At 38.2% G+C, this 21041-nt stretch overlaps 2 protein-coding genes across 3 annotated transcripts; both read right to left on the bottom strand.

Annotated features, from left to right (window-relative positions):
- Positions 1-709: 709 nt before the first annotated feature.
- On the bottom strand, positions 710-12407 carry LOC144004612 (uncharacterized). Of its 2 annotated transcripts, none has more exons than XM_077501941.1 (17): positions 12287-12407; positions 12006-12054; positions 11125-11163; positions 10865-11041; positions 10563-10714; positions 9379-9468; positions 9244-9310; positions 8862-9025; positions 6781-6886; positions 5522-5551; positions 5248-5424; positions 4907-5061; positions 4737-4826; positions 3713-3760; positions 3457-3583; positions 1846-2009; positions 710-1150 (listed from the first exon to the last, which is right to left on the bottom strand). In XM_077501941.1, the coding sequence occupies exons 2-17, from the start codon at positions 12052-12054 to the stop codon at positions 995-997; spliced, it is 1791 nt and encodes a 596-aa protein (XP_077358067.1). In that variant the 5' UTR covers positions 12287-12407; the 3' UTR covers positions 710-994. The 2 variants fall into 2 exon arrangements, with proteins under 2 accessions (XP_077358067.1, XP_077358068.1); XM_077501942.1 differs by having other exon boundaries at positions 11121-11163; positions 12287-12384.
- Positions 12408-16643: 4236 nt separating this feature from the next.
- On the bottom strand, positions 16644-20984 carry LOC144004671 (uncharacterized). The gene is made up of 7 exons (XM_077502063.1): positions 20082-20984; positions 19162-19701; positions 17550-17653; positions 17395-17466; positions 17247-17301; positions 17098-17134; positions 16644-16985 (listed from the first exon to the last, which is right to left on the bottom strand). Exons 1-7 carry the CDS (start codon positions 20224-20226, stop codon positions 16964-16966), a joined length of 975 nt encoding a protein of 324 aa, XP_077358189.1. The 5' UTR covers positions 20227-20984; the 3' UTR covers positions 16644-16963.
- Between the last annotated feature and the right edge of the window lie 57 nt (positions 20985-21041).

Below are 21041 nucleotides of genomic sequence, written 5' to 3'. Positions count from 1 at the left end.
ACGCTGATAAGGGCAGTCAGAGTACAGCCAGGGTTCTTCGTGCTCATCTGGGCATTGGTGGAGCATGCATGATGTGGAAAAAGCTTTAACATTACCTTTTTAAACAGCACAATGCACCTTTAAATTGGTTCAACAATTCTCTTTTTAGAGTGTGCAGGCAGCATTAATGCGCAGGGAATTAAATATGCATGGTGAGACGGATATCAGGCCGCACTCTTCTGACATTTCCACACAGTTTTCTTTGTCCATCATCTACATACACAAATTAATCCGTCCGTACATTTGCAACATCGCATTAATATTTCCAGTTGAGAGGGGTAAGAAACACGGAAGCAGAAGGTGGCACTGCACTCTGCTTCCCCGTTGCCATGGTGACTCGTCAAACTATGCAGTCTTTTTAGTGTGGTGGTAACTCCAGGTGAAACTACTCTGCGTTGATCAAGCTAGCTCAAATCAGCTGTTCAGGGTTTTCTCAGTAAATGTTGAACCTGCTTTGTGGAAATAGACCCCTGGCCAGCACCGGTGTTTCTGAAGGCCCCTGGGCAGATTAGATTGACATAGCAACACATAGAGGACACAATCTGATTGGACAAAAACTCTATGGAAAAAAAAAAAAACGCTCAGCAGATGGAGTGAAGTCAGGAGAAACATGACATCAAGAATGACACGCTAAAAATTAAGCATGGCAATACGCTGCCATTTTATGTACTTTGTTTCCATCATTGCATTTTATTTTAATTTATGGATGGATGGTCCACCAACCCACACACATAAAAATGATTGATAAAAGTCAGTCACAATTACAGGTATGAGGTCATGATAAAGTGCACAAACAGTCACAATAATTTACACTATATCTTGACACAACTAGATTGATGGAATGCCAGCAGAAGTATGAAATGGACTGCCACAAGACATAAAAATTCTAGTAACACTCGATTGCTATAATCAGAAAAAGTGCAGAATAGATAATGAAAGGTAATGGAGCTCGCAATCACAGGAGAAAGCCACAGAATTGAACCAGCAACAGAAAGAATACAGTAGGGGCAAGGGCACTGCCTCCAGCCGAAGTGGAAATTTTCCTGCCGTGAAGAGCCTGCGTGGGCCGGAAGACGTCTCCAAAGCTGGTCCGGTTCGGGAACATCATCATCTGGAAGCGGGCATGACAAATAGAGAGACCGTCAATGTTTTCTGAAATTTTCTGAAAACGTTGCATTGATTTTACGCAAGTCAGTTGTGACAATCGTAGGCGATTTCGAGGACACCCTTTTGCAATCAGCGAAATCGGCTTAACGTTCTGTAAACGCGTCATCCTAATACCAATCACCCGAGCATACTATTCACCTTTGCATGCACCTCAGTTCACATACGCTGCTGATCAGTATCGGGCTGACGTGCTAACTGACATCAGTCAAGCTGATTTAACGTAGACATGTCCACTATAGTGTCAGAAGTTCATAATTATGTTCAAGGTGTTGCTTTGAAAACTTGAAAGGGACTGCAGGGGACTAGACTTACCTGTCAGACCTGAACTGGTAAAGCGATGAAATGAGCTACTCTGTCAGGATGGCTCCAACACTGCAATGCTAAAATCCAACTAAAATAAACTATAAACTATAATAACTTGCTTGCTCTATCTTCAAAAATGTTACAACTTATTGAGATTCTATTACTGGCTATGAAGAAAAATGATTACAATTTTACACATGTAGGTGGTATAAATACACGTGCTTTAATTAAGGCAGGCTAACATTTAATCTTTTTAATCCGATAATTGCGCCAATTGTTCCCAGTCACGATACATATTACCATAAAAGGCATCCACACCCTTCATGACATTCTTACCAGTTTGTGGTCCACCTTAATAGAATCTTTAAAGACGGTCCAGACCACTGCTTCGTTGCAAGAGGGTGTGGTTAACGAGCCATTGTAGCGGTAGTAAGAGGTGAGGTCCACGTCGCCGAGCAGCTCGGCAAGCGACATCTCCTCTGTGACGGTCACCTGTGAGCCTGAATTCCAGCAAAAAATGTTTTGTTTTGTTTTTAACTACTCTTACAATTTTAAGACAGGGAATAGTACAATAGAAACGCAAAAATGGCTCCCCAACTGACTCTACAAACAAAATGGAACCAAAGTGATACAATATAATGGTAAATGCCACCAGAATGATGAAAGGTGAATTTATCGATTCCTATATTTAAAAAAAAAAAAAAAAAAAAAAAAAAGGCGGATAAAGCTAGCTGCAATCGCATGAAGCTACACGCTAAGACAATGAGCTAGACCCCAACGGGTGGGAAACGGAAGAAAGGGAGACCAATAAAGAACAAGCAATGAAGCTAGCTGCTAACGCATGAAGCTAGCTGCAAAACATTCCGCGCATAGGCAAAACAGTTCATAAAGACAAATAAGTGCATCACAAGGTACATAATTACAAGAAGGAACAACTTACAGTAATTATAGAAAAGGGGAAAAAAATAGTACATTAAAAATGAAAATGTACTTTGTGGTGCCGACGCCAAGTAGACGCAGGAGGTGCGACGCAAAAGACTTTACTCAACATCACTCAAAAACACAAAACAGGAAACAACTTAAAGTCCATCAGCATAAATCCTTCCCCGTGAACCCACTTAACAAACATTAGTTCTATGAGGGACTTATGTCACAAGCATCACAACTTTACATAAAACTTATCTGCCACTACAGCGCAGTTCGATAGCAACACTACGACAATGAGATCGACCCCAATGGGTGAGAAACAGAAGATCCAAAGAGCTTAGAGTTAAAATGGGACACAAGAGGCTACTGTCAATTAGGCATGTAACGATATCCAAACATCATGATACAATATTATCACGATATGAAGGTCACAATACGATAATTGTCACGATATTGTGAGGGGGTTGGCGATATTTAAAAAAGATCACAATATTGTAAAAAAAAAGAGCTCATACTAAAAAAAAGCACAATATTGTGCTTTTGTACACAACAGCAATGCATATAAACCACCTACAATCTCTAATAACAATATTGAGGCACTTACTTGCTAACGCAAACACACATTGATCGCTTCACAAGCAAATTCGGTTCCCCTTCATCTGACAATTAGCATAGATTTTAAACATAGAAGGCCAAAACATCCCTAATAAAAATTAAATTGCACTAATACATTAGCCACTAGAGGGTGATAGAACTGCATAAATGGAAACCAACCTGACTTTTTTTAACAGATGTATTCCTTTTAAATATTGTGAACATGACCACGACGATATTGTGGAAGTTTTAATATCGCGATATCACGATATTGCCCTTATTGTGACATTCCTACTGTCAATCACACACATTAGAGAAAATCATTGCACAATATGCCCAGGAGTACAGGAGAACTACAGTCGTGGTAGGGTGTTTTTACTCAGGGGCTATACACTCACACACAAAACTGAAGAAAGATGTACACACCGATGGTTTGTATCTCTGCCAGGTAACTGCTCAGTACTTTCCAGGTGCTAGTCATCGATTCATCAGTTGAGTCGTCAGTTGAGTCGTCAGTGGAGTCATCAGAGGAGTCATCAGAGGAGCCATGTGACTATATTGAAAAATATTATTTAAGTTTGTTTTGTTTTTTTTCTAAAATGAAATCCAAGACATCCCACTATTTTAGACTTGTACTGTTTATTCATGCAATAATGTTGAGAAATTGTTACTTTGGACTCACATCTCCATGTTCCTCAGCATCAGCGCTACTTTTGGTAGTTGCTGCGGCCTAGAGATAAATTACAGCATGAAACGAGACAAAGTGCAATTTCTGCAGAAATTGCGTGGGAATGCTGAACGCTGAATGCTAAGATTCGAATGCATGTGGAATCCTTATAAAGTAAATTGAAAGAAAAATGATGGGAAAATTACAAATTATTGAATGGCATTGGATGATCAATGAATAAAAAGAAAATTTGAACTGCAATCTGTTTAAGGTGGGATAATAAAGGTTAGAAACAACATATGTGGGAATGTTGTTCGGCATTCACACACAAAAAATATGAAGGAAAATACCAATCTGTAATACTGTACTTCATTAAAAAAAAATATATATATATATATATATATAGTATTAACATAATTGATCAATATACAAAAATAAAAGATTAAACTTTTTGTCCATCATGATTAATTAATTACAGCTCCTTTTGTTGTGCGTGACTTGACTACTTGGGGTAAGTAAAATACAAAATGTAATTTTAATGACCTTTTTCCACAGCGGTCATGTTTAATCCAGTTGAAAAATTGTTAGAATAAAAGAAAATATGTATTAATGCGCCTCAAATCAGAATATCATCAAGAATGACACGCTAAAAATTAAGCATGGCAATACGCCGCTAAAGAAAAAATACACATCTCAAAAAGCAAAATGCCGTTTGTGTGGTTAAAACTTACCAAGAATCCAAAAAAAAAAAAAAAAAAATGTTGTGCGTCATAGCAATTGTCTTGTCAGTCAAAAGCATGAGAAGACTCTTGTGTGATCATTCTTATCTGATCAAAAGATATTTACAACTACGTGACAGTCAGCCACCTGCATTTCTCATCTATGCCCATGTGACATGAACGCGTTGTGTTATGTGCGCAGATTACATCTGCAGGAACAAGCACACGAGTGCATTGCACTGAAAGTTATAGTATTATTAACTTTTTTTAGGGAAAAAACTATGATAGTTAATTGTTATCGTTTCCCCCATGTTAGTTACCTCAATAAAGAATCCCAACACTGCCAAGCCATTTGTGGCGTTTATGGCCTCATCCAGACTTAAATCCTTCCTTTTGGTCACTACGTGCACCTAAAAAAAAAGCAACAACAACAAAAAAATCTCAGAAAACAATAAATGGTATCAACGTTTATGATGAGATTTCCCAGCACCTCCATAGGGTATCTTTTGGAATCGACCGTGTGCTCGGAACCTTCGGAGTCCTGGGATAAGGAACCCCAGTGGAAGTGGAACTGGAGAATCGAGTAGACGTGACCCAGACCGCCCCCGAACACCTCCATCGCCCCCTCCTTCAGTACAAACTTCACTGTGAAAGAAAACTTTTTTTTATTTATTTTTTATATTTTCAAATATTTTTTTTAAAGAAATAAACAAATAACTACTCTTGAAACAAATGTAAGCGTACCTGATTTTTTTTTTTTAGTAGCACTTTCCGCTTTACTTCCAAACCATCATCATAACTTTCAAGTGAGCGGGAAGAACATTTTCTAACCTGTATGGCCGGTATTTGTGATGTACTCGATGACATGTTTGTCGGCAAACTTTGTGAATGTGAAGCCGCCAAGGTGCTCGTCCTTCACGGCATTCTTCGCCTCGATGTTGACCGGCGACTGGCGCTCGCCGCCGCAGTGTGAGTCGGGCAGTAGGTTCCACTTGGGAGGACTGAACTCTATGGAAAGGGGGGGGGTGGTCGAGGTTGGAGGATGACTGAATGTTCCTAATTAAATAAACCTTTTGCTCTTCGAATAGTTTCAATGACGGCTTACCGCATTCTTCATCATAACACCATACATGACCTATGGAGGGTGAAAGCAGTGCAACAAATTAAACTGTTTGATCATGGTGACTAATTGAAACGGTGATTCTCAACCTCTGTGCCGTGAGAAATCATCATGTGTGATGATCAATTTGACTTAATGGGTCTGAAACGTATTTGGCAGAAGGTAAACGCATCCACTTAATGCCATTCATACAACGGAATAATAGCTTAATTAACTCAACCGATTCCGCTACAAACTACTTTGTACAACCAAGTTGAACTCCTGGTGAAGTTAAAATATGTCTTCTAAACTTGAAGCACCACAGAGAAGAGTGTTGTTAATTATGCCAAATTTGATAGATTAATTAAAAACAACAACAACAACAACAACAACAACAACAACAACAACAACGCACTCTAAAGCAAAAAAAAGCGAGTGCAAACCCACTCCCGGTTGACATGTCGGACATAAAATAAATAAATAAATAAAATAAAAATAATAAAAATAATAATAATAATAATAATAATAATAGTAATAATAAATAATCTTCTCTTCTGCCTTCTCTCTATGGCCAACAACGAGGTGCTCCCTCTTAACTCTTTTTACTGCCACACGTTATCAAAAAAAATAAAATAATAAAAAACAGCGCCAGACAATTTCGCCAATTACGAGCATTCATCAGATTTCATCAGATTCCGTCATCTTTCATTGTAATTCCATACACCGGCAGCCCATTGAAAATGCTGGCATCTGCTGGCCATAGTTAGTTGGTGTTTTTGATTCCACAACCCATTGACCAGGCAGCGCTGCACTTAGACGTTGCATTTAACATTATTAAAAAATAAAAAAATAAAAATAAAAAAAATAAATAAAAAAACATAGCTGACGTCATTTAACGTTTATGGCGGCATACATCGTGATTTTACTAATCGTTATTAAACGTTTTTGGCAGTCAAAGAGTTAAAATAATTGCCTCAATCATTTTTTTGCCTAAACATTGTTCTAATGATGTGAATGGTTCAATTTTTTGTGTTTCCTGAAAATTTGAAAAAATGCCTTAGGCTTAGGCGATTCTTTATATGCTAATATTTCACAATGTGAACAGTTTTGTGAATTTGCTATTTTGTTTTTAATCAAGAGTATTTTTATGACATTTTTATTTGATGGTAATATTTTTTTTCTAATTGGAAATGTGTGCCTTGGCTGAGCAAACATTAGGACGCACTGGTTTAAAATGTCAATTTATATTACGTATTCCTACTCACTAGACGGTAGAACAACAGCGGGAGAAGAAAACACTTGGCGTCCATGTAGGTCTTGTAAGGGGCGATACACATTGGTAAGGCCCGTCTTGAAAGGGAACTGTTCGAGCTGAAAGCAGAGGAGGGAGGGGTGGGGGAGAAATAAAACTAAAGACCATATTTGGTAGTATGCAATAATTAGCCATGCATCCATGTACGAAACTTCTTAGTCTCTCTTTTTTTTTTTTTTTTTTTTTTGAACCCAAATGAACTGTGAGGTTTAAGTACAATTTAATCTGTGCAATCCAACAATGCAACAAAATATCCAAGACACATTTCTGTGCCTTGACGCTTCTGCTCGTCTATGACTTCAGTTATTTACAAAAGGCAGACGTGTTTCCCACATGTGCTCCAGCAGGCGTCAAACCAGTTGAGGTCACCCTTCTCTGCCCCTAGTCGAGCCCCTATACACGTGTGAGGGCAGCATCACGTATGCAGAGATAGCCGACACAATCAGATGACGAGGAGGATCGCACCTGGCGTCGCTTTCAAGAAATGAGCTGAGCTTTTTGTTTGCCACCCACATCCTCACAGTCGGTCTATTGAGATAATGTGAGCAATTGTCAAAGCGGCTCATCAAGGTAGACTTTAACTCAACACCTGTACTGTATGTTCTCATGGGCTGGATCAAACGCAAACCGCACGGGTTGAAAATATTTAGAGAATTCAGAGTAGGCAGCAGAGTGATGCAGATGAATAACTTTCCCATGTCAGTGGATCTTAAATTCCTGAATTTAGCATGCAGCTAACTATAAGACCATCTCTAAGCTAGCAACTGCTTTTAGATGCATAATAAACTGAGTTTGAAATTGCAAATTGTGTGAGTGGACTAGTTTTTTGTTGTTGTTGGTGGTGTTTTTTTTTTGTTTTTTTTTTGTTTAGTTTTAGCGTTGTAATTCAGGAATTTTAAAAATAGGGGAATTCCCGCAGATGTCAAAAGTTTGCAGTTGTTGGTAGAGACAAGCGCAATGGCTTATGGCCAGTGTCTGTCAACACCCAAATTTTCAGTTGTTGCACCTGATGGGAATGACGCATACAATCTTAGCAAAATCAGCATGCAAAGAAAACTGCACTAGACTTAAAAATAAAAATAAAAAAAAGTCTCCGGTTCGAGTCCAGGCTCGGACCTTCCTGGGTGGAGTTTGCATGTTCTCCCCGTGCCCGCGTGGGTCTTCTCCGGGTACTCCGGTCTCCTCCCACATTCCAAAGACATGCATGGCAGGTTAATTGGGCGCCCCAAATTGTCCCTAGGTGTGCGTGTGAGTGTGGATGGTTGTTCGTCTCTGTGTGCCCTGCGATTGGTTGGCAACCAGTCCAGGGTGTCCCCCGCCTACTGCCCAGAGCCAGCTGAGATAGGCGCCAGCAGCCCCCGCGACCCTTGTGAGGAATAAGCGGTCAAGAAAATGGATGGATGGATGGATGGAAAAAAAAAAAAAAGTAACCAAGGTGGAATGTGTAAAATTAAGACAAAATACGCTAGGTCCTTGCTATTTATCCTAAACTGGCGTTTGTTTGTTCGTTTGTTTGTTTTTTAAGAGCATAGCCTAACCCTAAATGCAGAATTAGCAACATTTTTACTTGACAGATACGTCTATCACCTTTTTAAAATAAATAAATAAATACAATAATATGTAATAATAATAATAATAACAATAATAATAAATAAATTAAATTATTAACATTTATTGTTATAGTAACGCGCCCCACTCCGAAAAGGTCATGTTACGAACGTAGCAGCTGTGGCTAACGTCTGGTTGTTTACAGCGCTATTGCTAGCTTCGTTTTGCTACCGCTGCTATTTTGCTGAAGCTAGATATGTGTTCTCTGTCACTCTTTATCACACTTTCAAAATCATATGTTATTATGAATTTGTTTATTGTTGTTTATGTTTGTGAGCCGCGGGGCTTCAGATACTTGAAAGCGGCTAAGTGAAGTGAGGCTGTATTCAAATCTTGCTAGCTGTTTTCACGCTGCCGACTGCAAACATCCCCTTTAGCCAGTGGGGCTTTGACTTTTGGACCAACTTTTCAGCCTCCCCGACTCACCAGAATTTTATTCACGGTGATGGGCTCCTGAAATACCGTCCATGCTACCACTTCATTACAGGAGGGGGTGGTCAGCGAGCCCATGTAGCGATAGTATTTGGTGAGGTTCACATCCCCAATGAGGTCGTTGATGGAGATGGCGTGTGTCACGCTGACTTCAGTTCCTGTGGTGAAAGGCAAATAAAATACACAATGACAGGTTTTGACAACAACAACAATCCTCCTCCTATTGTTGGTTCACCTATAGTGGCCCTACAATATCCATATCTTTGCAAAGATAATTAACTGTACATGTTATTTTATCATAAAAGATGTATTTGAAGTATTCCTTAGTAAAGAATGAATCTGTTGTCCACAAAATGTTCAAGCCACTTGTCTGTACCTGTGTTGTTCAAAAGGTATGAGGTCAAGGCACTCCAAGGACTTGACAAAACTTCATCTTCAGTGGCCTAGGAGGGACAATCATCAGTAAGTTTAGTGAGTCAGAAGCACAACTTTGCTGTTTATCTGCACATACACTGATGAAGAAGCCAAGAACGGCGACGCCGGCAGGATCTTTAAGGGCTTGCTCCACTGAAAGACCTTTCTTCAGGCTCACAATGTGCATCTGCAAGGGATCAGAGTTTTTTTTTTTAACATAATACATTGCTTTTTTTTTATTTTATTTTTTATCTTATTTTTAATAGGGCTGTTGGGCAATTAAAATTTTTAAGCGTAACTAATCACTTGTGACACGTGACTTCAATAGTTAACTCACGATTAATCACAAAATGTATATCTGTTCTAAATGGACAATAACATTATTTTTCTAAGGAAAAAATGTTTAATAGAAATATGGCTGCATCTTTTATTCATTGATACAGTAATTTCATAATAATTCATTAAAATTAAAAAGATGTACTGTACTGTAAAAAGCAAGTGCAGTATTTGTGTTGGTTATTTTTCTGCCACTAGATGGCATAATTGCATTTGTAAGACGGTGACAGCTCAGTGCATTTTCCTTTTCATATTAAGTACTACCTATTCTTAACATTCACTGCCTTTGACAAGTATACTTGTCAATTGTATTTTTTAGAGCGGTGCTAAATGGGGGCGAATCTGAGCATGCTCCACTGTAAATATCAAACTTGGAAACAACTTTACTGATGCCCAACCACCGGTAGATGACATCATTGCCCCATTTTATAGGAAATAAACACAGTTTCAGAGTCCATGGGAGAAATGGCTGTATTTTGGCAAACCTACATTTTTCTGCTGTCAATTATAAAAGAACGGGACGGGACAAAAAGTAGGGAGTCTATTCTGTTATTTGGTAGATTCGGTTTATATATAATTATTGAATGTAATATCACGTGAGTATTGGAAATGTAAATATTTTCTATAATGACTGGCAGTGAATGAGTTAAAAATGAAGTAACTTGTGATATTCTGCACATTTTTAAAATAAAACTTGACCCCAGTCTCCACAAATATATGCATCATTATTAAGTTTTTTATTCTAAATTTGGTTGAATTGTGGCTTGAATTCCACCGGTTCTGGCTTTACATGTAAGGGGCCGTCATTAATCGTGCATTAAATAAAATTAGTGCTATTAACAGAAATTTAAATTACCTCCAAATTCACGCACTAATTTTGCCACACCTAATATTTAAACAAAATTTGTACGTCATTTAAATGAGGACCCGCCTCCCAGCACGTACCTCCATTGGGTATTTGTGCCCGTCGACGGCATGCTCTGAACCGGGATGGTTCTCTGTGTCGCCCCAGTGGAAATGGAGTTGGATGGTGGAATATGTGCCATTGAGTCCACCTCCATTTAGTTCGACCATGTTATCCTTTAGTAAGAATTTAGCTATGCAAAAGAAGCATAGGTGGGTTTTTTTTTTATATTATACAGTACATGGACTGCAAAAGTCTCATCTAATTTATTATGTTTGATCACTTTTGACTCAAAATTGTTCTTAATTTAAAAAATTCGACATCATATGATCTGTTATGGTACCTGTATGTCCATTATTTGTGATGGCCTTGAATGTATTCTGAGACGAGAAGTTAATGAAAGAGAAGCTGACAAGTTTTTCATCCCTCTCAACGTGGCTGCTCAGTATGTTGACTGGGGACTGTCTTTGACCCCCGCAGAAAGAGCCGTCCAGGTCTTGCCAGTGGTTGGGCGTGTGATCTGTTCGAAGGCGGGGAGCCCATTCAAAAACCATTCAAACTTTGCCCTTTTAACCACTCTGTCACAAAGTAGTACTTACTCACCACAGCCTGTGTAGCACCATGTATCTGTACTTGCAGCAGCTGGTTTGTGGGGGAATAAGAAAAAGAAAATACATTAACTGCCTGGCAGGTGTAACAGATAATAAATGTGGCTTCTTTCGCCTTCATGCTTGCTTTGTTTTCATTGCTGTACAGTACTCTAAAGCTGAGAGAATCCAAAACAAACAAAAAGAAACACTGTGCACACTGCATGTGATTAGGCTCGTTTAACCTGTAAATAATACTTCAAAAGAAGCAATTTCAAATTGCAGTTATTGGAGGAGGGGAAAAAATGATTATGTGTACACAGTATATTCTGTATAACTATTTTTTGTATATACTACTTTATGGTATACTTTATTTTGTACAAGAAGGTTGAATCTAATATACAGGACTGTCTCAGAAAATTAGAATATTGTGCTAAAGTCCATTATTTTCTGTAATGCAATTAAAAAAACAAAAATGTCATACATTCTGGATTCACTTGGAAACACTTGCAGGTGTTTCGAGTTCAGACGATTAGTTGAATAGCTATTATTTAGCTATAGTATCTATAGTTGAATAGATATTAAAATAATAAAAGGCTTGCAATATTTCAGTAAAATTTGTAATGAATCCAGAATGTATGACATTTTTGTTTTTTGAATTGCATTACAGAAAATAAAGAACTTTATCACAATATTCTAATTTTCTGAGACCAGTCCTGTACTGTATTTCCATATACTGCAGATAACAAAGCAAAAAAAAAAAAAAAAAAAAAAAAAAAAACTCACAGTAATAGTTATTCAAAAAAAAAAAAAAAGCCTGAAAGGTCATCTAATAGTTTATTGAACATGTATTCAATTCTTGCATAACACAACTAAATGGTGATGGATTTCACTCACCATTATTCATTACCGAACTCAGGCACAGCACAATAAAGGAGAAATGCATCTTTACATGGAGAAAGAGAGAGAGAAAGTTGAATGACATTCAAGTAAAATATGTTCATTGTCACTTCTAGCCTTTTTACACTGGCTTCATTCATGCTTATAATTAATAATGAAGCCCTTTCTCCATTCTTTTTCACACAATCCAGCAATGAAATGCCACTACACAGCTAATACTTCAATCGGCATCAGAATTGTTGCGCCGATTGTTAGATTTGGAGATAGAAACACCTTACCTTAACTATCTGGCCTCAAGTCCCTATAGTTTAAAAATACATATTCATTCACACTAAAACACATCCAAATCCAAATGGAAAACGTGTCACAATACAGGTTGTGATATAGAGTGGGAGGGATTTTGAAGGGAGGGGTCCTTCACTGTGTACAATGACAACGCTTAACCTGGATAGGGGAGACATGAAACCTGACCAGGGGTTTTATTTTGTTTGTTTCTTTCAGTCAGAGCTTTGTTACCATAATAATTTTAAAGTGACACAATGACCCGAGATGGAATTACACATAGTAGCCAAAACATTAGCTGTAGCTCAATAATAAGGTCTGATATGATTATTGCTCATTTTTTTTAATCATGAAATTGACTGTTTGTATTTGTAAATGGCAGAATCATTGATGTTGCTATTTTATTAGACCATAGAGGTATGAGGAAGCCTGCGTAAAACGTTTTCCGAGATGACCTCCACTTGAGAATACCATGACCGAGAAAAATGAAAATATTCATAGACAATCCTGCATGTTTAACATTTCAATACATTCTTTCTTCAGATCATTAAATGACTTTATGGCAGTTCAAACAATAATATGTTGCATATTGTCACCCATTAGTCTAAATGGCATTCTTATTAATACTGTTTATGGAATAAAATCCAACAATTTTTAATCTATCTCAGGGGGTGGCCATTTTGCCACTTGCTGTCGATTGAAAATGACGTCAGAGTTGCTCAGGACAAAGGTAACGACCAATCACAGCTCAGCTTGCGAACGTCACGTGACCAGACTCAGGAAACAGGTGAAACGTGATTGGTCGTTACCTGAGCCCATGAGCAACAGTGATGTCCTTTTCAGTCCACAGCAAGTGGCAAAATGGCTGCCCCCTGTGATGGACAAAAATTGGCTAGCTGTTTTTAAGCCCACTTTTCACAATGTACCTAGAGGTTCCATTCTGTACAAAAACGCTACATGGATGTGCGTAAAGCTTAGATAAGCACTAACAACTCACTTTACCAGTTACGGTTTGGTGGTTCACAAAAATGACGACAGAGAATTTGTCAACCGCAATAAAGGACGCGGTATATCTTCCGCTTCGTTTGAGGCGTGTGGCCACAATAGCCCACATAAACAACAGTGAAATCCTGCTAAAGCCATGTGTTCCAGTGCGTTGGACCATGTTTAAACACAAGGCTACTCTTTAAATTTTTTAGTCAACTGACACCCGAGAAGCAAAGTGATACTCTCGGAATTAGGTTTCAAAAAATACCCGCAATAAATGAAATCCGCAATGTAGCTAGCTTTATACTTTACATTTATTACAAATGTTTAAGGCTCTAAAACCTCTCACCACACAGTTTCTACACCTTTCTCGAGGAAGTTACATTTTATCATATTCCTCTCGTTTAAACATTCTCAATGTTCAAACCTTCAGAAATTTGATAAAATTAATGGCGTTTTAGCGAGGAAACGCTGTAACGAAAATCGCACAAGACCATGACATTTTCTCCTGGACAGTTCAGCGTTGAGCACTTGTTCACCAGCGAACCAATTCAACAGGTTTGCTTGGCTGTCACGTACTGGCAAATCATCTCATGACTGCACGTCTTGTGTGTTTATACCCATTAGCGTCACTACAAACACATCGAGTGTGACATGCGAACCGGTAGCAGTCAAACAAATAAAGACATTAAAACAAATAAAGATTCTCCTACTACTAGGTCTACTACTTTTTGCAAATATGCATAAAAAAAAAAAAACTAAAAATGAAAAACTAATTGTAAATTAGTATTCACAGCATTTGCCAATACTTTGTTGGAGCGCCTTTGACATTAATTACAGCCACAAGTGTTTTGGAATGATGCCACAAGCTTGGCACACCCGGATTTGGGCGGGTTTTTTTTTATTTTTTTTTGTGACATTTAAATTCAGTTTATGTTAGATTAGGGAGCAGACACGAAACATACCTTCTTTTTTCAGGTTTTGTTTGTCTATCTGTCTTTTCTTGTCTCACCAGAGATGTTCAGTAAGATTCAGGTTTGGCTCGGCCACTCAAGGGCATCAACATATTTCTCTATACCTCTGTTAATGCACTGTACCTGACCTAAGTAATTAAATGACATGTATGTAGGTCAGCAGTGCACTGGAATTTAATAATGTGCATAGGAGGTGAGTCAGTGCCAACAAACACACACTGAATAGGGTTAAATAAGGTTGTAAATTTAGTTTTTATGTTTTGTTGGGCGTGTATCAAAAGAAACTAATGAGATGTTTTTTTAACACCTCAGACAGATCAGATTGTACTTTCCATTTCCTTCCTGGGAGCGTGCCATACTGTGCAGAATCATTATTCAATTAATAGTGCAGAACAGGTTATGTTTGCTTGTTTTTTTTGTTTTTTTTTTGTCAAGTCAGAAGGTTTCCTGTCAAGCACTTCTCACACCATTCATTTTTATTTTATTTATTTTTTTGTACGAGATTAGCATGACGCTACTAAGATCACGATGTCTGCATTTGTGCCAGTATAACTCACGTCATACATGCTTTTTCTCCTGGCGGCACTTTATGACAATGAGAGCACCACTGCCACCTTCTGTTGTGGATGTAGAATTACAGTTTATTGTGTAAAAACAAAATATAAAAACTTGATCCCTGGCAAACTAAGTGCTCCTGCAAGCTAATTGATTGGATACCCATAATGCATATTATTAAGACATGGCAAGAATAAGGAACTGAAAAAACGTAATCACAACGTGTACACAAATCGAGGGCATTATGAAGTAGACCGGAGGCTAATCGCCAATGTGCACCACCTTACTTTTAACAACGCGGACTTAATGATGAGAATTAACTCAAACCTTGGTGCCAGTATCTCTATGTACGCTGGCACCAAGTTAGGTTGGACAAACCGGTTCAATGTGTCCTTGGTTGGCCTGCTCATCTCATTTTCAACTCAATACGTCACGTCGTAAATGACAGCGTAAACTCCTTAGTGCCTCATAAATTCATTAGAAGTTTGAACCTTCCACACCATCTGAAAAGCAAATCATTGCCACCCAAACAAAAACAGGTCCAAATTTTGATTTAAAAATCTTGCTCTATTTATGGGCACGGTGTTAGCACAGTAAAGCAAGAGTTGTTTTAACTTAGGTCTTAAAATAAAACATACAAGTGCCAAAAACTTCTTGCTATTATTTGATTTAAAATGCAGGAAAGCCAATTTTCACAACAGTACATCTGAAAATATTTAGTTGAATTGCCATTTTATCGAAATTTGTTACCTTGAAAGTTTGAGTTCATGCAACTTTTTTTTTTTTTTTTTTTTTTTTTTACAGTGTCCCAACACCATTTTTGATCAGGGTGTGGAAACCAAAATGGCCTCCTCCATTATTGAATCTCTGCCATTCCTGGATTACAGTCTTTGAACTGAGACACATTAATTGTCACAAATTATGTGTATCTCCCTGTCCTCTCAACAAGTCTCTCCGGGTTGTTTGTACAATTACCAAAACGTGTTTCAAGTCCACAGCTGATTGGTCATGATTGCACAGGCCATGAATTTCCATTATGTAGCACATTCCTTTCATGGCAAGGATTAACTCAAGCATTGGTGCCAGCATCTCTGCGCACGTCGGCAACAAGGTGGTTAAAGACAAAACCGGTTTAAAAACCGCATCCACCTTCTCAAAATGTTATGTGTTAAACACAGTGCCCTTTTTTTAACGAGGAAGTCAACCCCCCCCTTTTTTTTTTTTTTAACAATAATATGTTCTATGCAGCCACACTAGTCTAAATAGGTTATACTGTTTAATATTGCATTAGTAGAATATGAGTTAAGCAGCAAAATCCAGCCATTTTTATCCATCTTGCTGTCAAATAAAGATGACATCAATGATGCTCAGGTCTCAGATAACAGGTGAACTGTGATTGGTCGTTGCCTGAGCCCTGAGCAACATTGATGTCATCTTCAGTCGACAGCAAGTGGCAGAATGGCCGCCCCCTGAGATGGATATAAATGGTTGGCTTTTGCTTCATAACTCATGTTCCACAAATGTAATATCAATCAGACCACTTTCACCTTTTTTTCCTTTTCTTTCTGACAAAAATAAAATAGTTGGAGATACAGTTACACTTAATATGATTGCATATTACACAAGTGTTAATGCAACACTGCCAATACATTCAGGAACATTAAATATTAGAAATATCCCCAACAATTCTCATATTGATGCTTATATACATCCAATTTTATCTAGTTATGGTATTTATGAAATATTCTGTTGTTTTTCTTTTACATTTATGACATAGCATTTTTTTCTGTTCTGTGTGACGCTAATAATTTATTTTGTATTACAGCTCATCTTCAAGTAGTATAAACAAGCACTTTTTATTTTGAGTCACATGAGTCAAATACAAGTCTGACAGGATCCATAAACGCATCTATGTAAAATAAATAAATAAAATAAAATTTAAAAAAAAAAGCAGATATCAATATTAACAACATTTCCAACCTAAATATGTGTCATTTGTCACAGTCGTTGTCGATATCTTGTACAAATAATCATTGCTCATGTTGCGCATGAGTGAGGCATGTGCGACTGGACAGCTATCCATCTTTGTACAAAGTGTGCCCGATCTCAGCACAGGGTGGAGCGACATGTCTCAGTCAACACTTTAGTCAAGTGTGTTTACAGCAAAGAGGCCACAGTCCTGCAAAGGCACAAGGGAGCTTCAGTCCTGAGCTGGGATTTGCATTGTATGTACAGTACAGTATAGTTTACCGAGCTGTTTGTTTTGTTAAGTGGTTAGAGAGGTGTCTTACTGAAATATGGAAGCGGTAAGCTCATCCACGAGACCACCTGAAGAGAACAAAACATATGTTTATCTTAAAATGTTAAGGAATGTCTGAAATGTCACAAATGTGTTGGAATGTGACCTTGTACAATGTGTTTTTAGGAAGGGATCTTGTACCTGGTTTGCAAATGGTGTCACACAGTATAGGGCAAAGGTAACAGGAGGAGCATTGCTGAAAGAAGGTTTGAAATGTAAAAAAACGAAAAATAAATCACAAAAACCTTTCATTTGAGGAGGGGTGTGTAGACTTTTTATAAACACTTACTTGGCAGATCTTACAGTGGTCCGCTTCGTCTACATCCTCACAGGGACACTTGTCACAATCACTTGAACAGTGCTACACACAGGACAGAAAATGTTGTTTGGGGAAAGAAAGAAAAAAAAAAAAGTTTTATGATTATGATTGCTTTGTTTGCATACGCCGCAGATGGAGCAAACGCTGCACAAAGAGCCAGAGTGGAAGTGGGGTGTGTCTTCGGAAGCCTCTTTCTTGCTCTGCTGTTGTGCTGAGTCCTCATCTTCATCTAACAAAACACCAGCAGAGTCATATGACATATGCATTCTAAATTTCAGATATGTATGGAACGTTGACGTCATTATTACTATACATGGACATTGACAGAACAGAACACAATATTACATACACAATACAACACCATGGGACAGCATATGCTATTAAGAAAAATTTAAATACAATCAAGAGAAGAAATGTGATGTAATTTGCGCTTGCTCTTGGTTGACCGATGTTTTATTTTTGAGTTGGAAACATGGTAGGTGTTAGAAAGTGTTCAGTTTATCCTTGAATAATGTTTTTTTTTGTCTGTTTGTTTGTTTTTAATGATGATCCAATATCCAATAATGATCAAATAAATTGAATCAAGGCATCAAAACAGTGACTCAAGTTGAAGTCATAATAAGTCAAGTCACTATCTCAGCTAGTTCTATTTATTGACTTTTACTGTGTTTTAATGAAAACCACCAATGTATAGTGCACATCTCTACAGTACCATTGATCTGCTTTATCCCAATGGTTCTAGCTAGCATAACGTGGAACGGTTCAGATAACACTTGGTGGCAACGACCTCACAATAAGCCAACTTATTTTCGGACAGACGTGTGAGTGTGACCACATTCCTGAACTGGCTACTGTTTACGTCAGAGATGGAAAACAAACAGAATGGACCAAAGACAATTAAGATTATCAATGTGCACTACTGTTCAAAAGTTGGGGTTTACATAAACTAGAAATTATATATTTTAAATACTATATTTAAACAATTAATTATGCTTCGAAGTTGTCTTAACATACGCAACTCAATTACTAAAACATATTTTGCAATCTGGAAGAAGTGACGCTACTAGCCTTAGCAGAATTGACATCAACAAGCTAATTGTGCTGACACCTGGTAAGCCGACTGCGCAAGTCCTCGTTTCTATTTCCAATTTTGCCATGTTTTCAGTCATAAAATAGTGTGTCATTCATACCAACATAAACCTGTTACTTCTTTGATTGTAAAAGTACATATTAATGTCAACGGCTTTCTTTTTTTAAGTTTGTTTTGACCAGTTAGCACAGCAGCTAACATAGCTAGCACGTACGCCTGAGCAAAAACGTCAGACATGATTTTCATTTACTGTTTCTGGAGCTAGAGTGACATTAAAATTAAATTAGTATTTAAAAAAAAAAAAAAAGATTTACCTTTATTTATTAAATTGCAACGGATTTATTTAGCAATAATTTTAGGTTTTATAGGGAGGTGTCTGAGTGTACTACACTGTTACAGTGCTCAGTCGCTGTATCTTGTAAAAAAATATACCATTCAGCTGCACAAATCAAATTATGATTTATTGTTTGTTTTTCTTGAAATCACGACCAAAAAAATTACAACATAAATGTTTTGTATTTAAAATATGGTGCCTAAACTGTCCTCCAATTCTGGAAAGTCCTAATAGTAGCTATAACACTAGTCGGGCACACTAATATCTTGTGTGACCGACAACTTCAGGTGATATCAGCGCACATGTGATTCACCTTGATCATTCACATCTTCCTCAGCATCTTTAGGCTCCTGCTCGTCATCTTCATCGGTGGGATCCTCCTTCGGTGTCTCTTCTACCATTTCTGCCTTCTCCTCATTTTCAGTTTCTTCCTCTTCTGTTTCTACAATGTCAGCAGCGTCTTCATCCTCAGTCTCATCAACCTCTTTCATGTCAACTTCCTCCTCTCCCTCGCCATCTTCTTCCTCGGCCTCAGTGTCGTCTTCCTCTTCGGTTTCGCTGTCTTCTTCCTCGGCCTCGCCACCCTCTTCCTCCTCGGTCAAGCCATCTTCATCCTCTACCTCGTCATCTTCCTCCTCGGTCAAGCCATCTTCATCCTTTTTCTCATCATTTTCCTCCTCGGTCTCACTATCTTCATCCTCAGACTTACCATCAGTGAGTTGCTGCTCCTCGGCTTCCTCTTCTTCGTTCTGAACCTTATCTTCTCCTCGCTCCTCTTGTAAAGTTTCTTCTTCTTTTGCATTCCTTTCAGCCCCATCGAATGTCTCTTCCTCTGCTACCGCCTCCTGCTCCTCTTAGATACAAAGACAGACACTTTATTCATCCCATAAGGGGATTTTTAAATGAATACTGAAAGAAAACAAAGAGCAGTATTGGCAAGGAATTAAAGGAACTTTAAACAAAAAAAGAACAGCGGATTAAGGTGTTGGTGTGGTAATAAATACAGTATAGTCTAATTAGTGCAGTGTTATTATTGATACTCTAATAATATACAGTAGTAATGAACTATGGTTGACAATATGAAGCTGACTATATGCATATGTAAACAAAATAGTTCAACTGCACAATGGAACAAATTATAGGTAAAGTGGTCAAATTTGAATGCGCGAATCATGAAGTGACATTTCAACGAGTGCATGCAAAATTAGTAAATTTAAATATGCACATCACTACCATCACCCCATGTATCTGCAGCCTGCTCCTCCACAAGTCCGCCAATGGCATCTGTCTCCGCGAGGTCTCGAGCCCTGGCCTGGGCTGGACACAGCAGCAGCGACAGGAGGAGCAAGCGTCCCACCCAACCTTTTACTGGTGTCATCTTGACTCATCCAACTTTGAGGTCGCTTAAAATCCACAGAAGTGGTCAAAGCTGGACGTGAGGAAGAAAAGGGGACTGAGCCAGAAACACAGCGGCAACAAAGGTTGGTTGAGAGGGTGAGTGACAGGGGCATGTGTGCATGATGGAAGAATGCTATTGATGCATGTAGGCCTGTGTGTTTAGGAGGTGTGTGTGAGGGGGGGGGGGACCTTGGTAGCAGCTTCGGAGGGCTTAACTGGTAGAGAAAGGTGCGCTCAGAGAACATATGGTAATGTGGTCCAGTTACAATGTTATGCAATACAACTTGAAAGCAGTCAAACAAGGATACTGTAAAGTCATTTCTACATTCCCCAAAAAAACTCAAACTGATAGCATACAGTCGTGTTGTAAATCCAATATAAAGCTGTGGCTAATGTTGGCTTCTGTACAGTACTAGCTTAGTATTGTTAGCGCTGCTTTTCTCTGTCTTCTAAAAATACATATTTAAATAACAGACCAATGCGTAGGCCGAATGTAAAATAATTCAATAAGTGCAGATTGCAAATATTTTATAAAATGATTACAAGGTTAAAAAATAACCTCTCTATGTTCAACACAAAGTCTTGGCTTGAGAGACTCCGACCACAGCACAGGCGAGGCTGACAAGTGGCCCTGTTGGCTATTTACAGTAAAGACTCTTTCCAGAGGACACCCACAATGTTATGACCTTTCGTTGAGCTGTGACAAACTGGCCTGGGAAGTACCTTCAAGCTCAGACAATTACGGCAAATATTTTTCCAGTAAATGGCAGAAAGTGTCGATAAACCTGTGTCCTC

Source organism: Festucalex cinctus, chromosome 17, assembly GCF_051991245.1.
Source record: "Festucalex cinctus isolate MCC-2025b chromosome 17, RoL_Fcin_1.0, whole genome shotgun sequence".
Classification (NCBI taxonomy): Eukaryota; Metazoa; Chordata; class Actinopteri; order Syngnathiformes; family Syngnathidae; genus Festucalex; species Festucalex cinctus.
This window is presented reverse-complemented; position numbering and strand designations above follow the sequence as displayed.

Coding starts and splice junctions, on each gene's coding strand:
- LOC144004671 (XM_077502063.1), bottom strand. CDS start 20,226: ATGACACCAGTAAAAGGTTGGGTGGGACGCTTGCTCCTCCTGTCGCTG. Junction 17,302..17,394: donor ACCACTGTAAGATCTGCCAA/GTAAGTGTTTAT, acceptor ACCTTCTTTCAG/CAATGCTCCTCCTGTTACCT. Junction 17,135..17,246: donor TGACACCATTTGCAAACCAG/GTACAAGATCCC, acceptor TGTTCTCTTCAG/GTGGTCTCGTGGATGAGCTT.
- LOC144004612 (XM_077501941.1), bottom strand. CDS start 12,054: ATGCATTTCTCCTTTATTGTGCTGTGCCTGAGTTCGGTAATGAATAAT. Junction 5,062..5,247: donor CACAAATACCGGCCATACAG/GTTAGAAAATGT, acceptor TTTCTTTCACAG/TGAAGTTTGTACTGAAGGAG. Junction 3,761..4,736: donor TGTTGGGATTCTTTATTGAG/GTAACTAACATG, acceptor ATTTATCTCTAG/GCCGCAGCAACTACCAAAAG.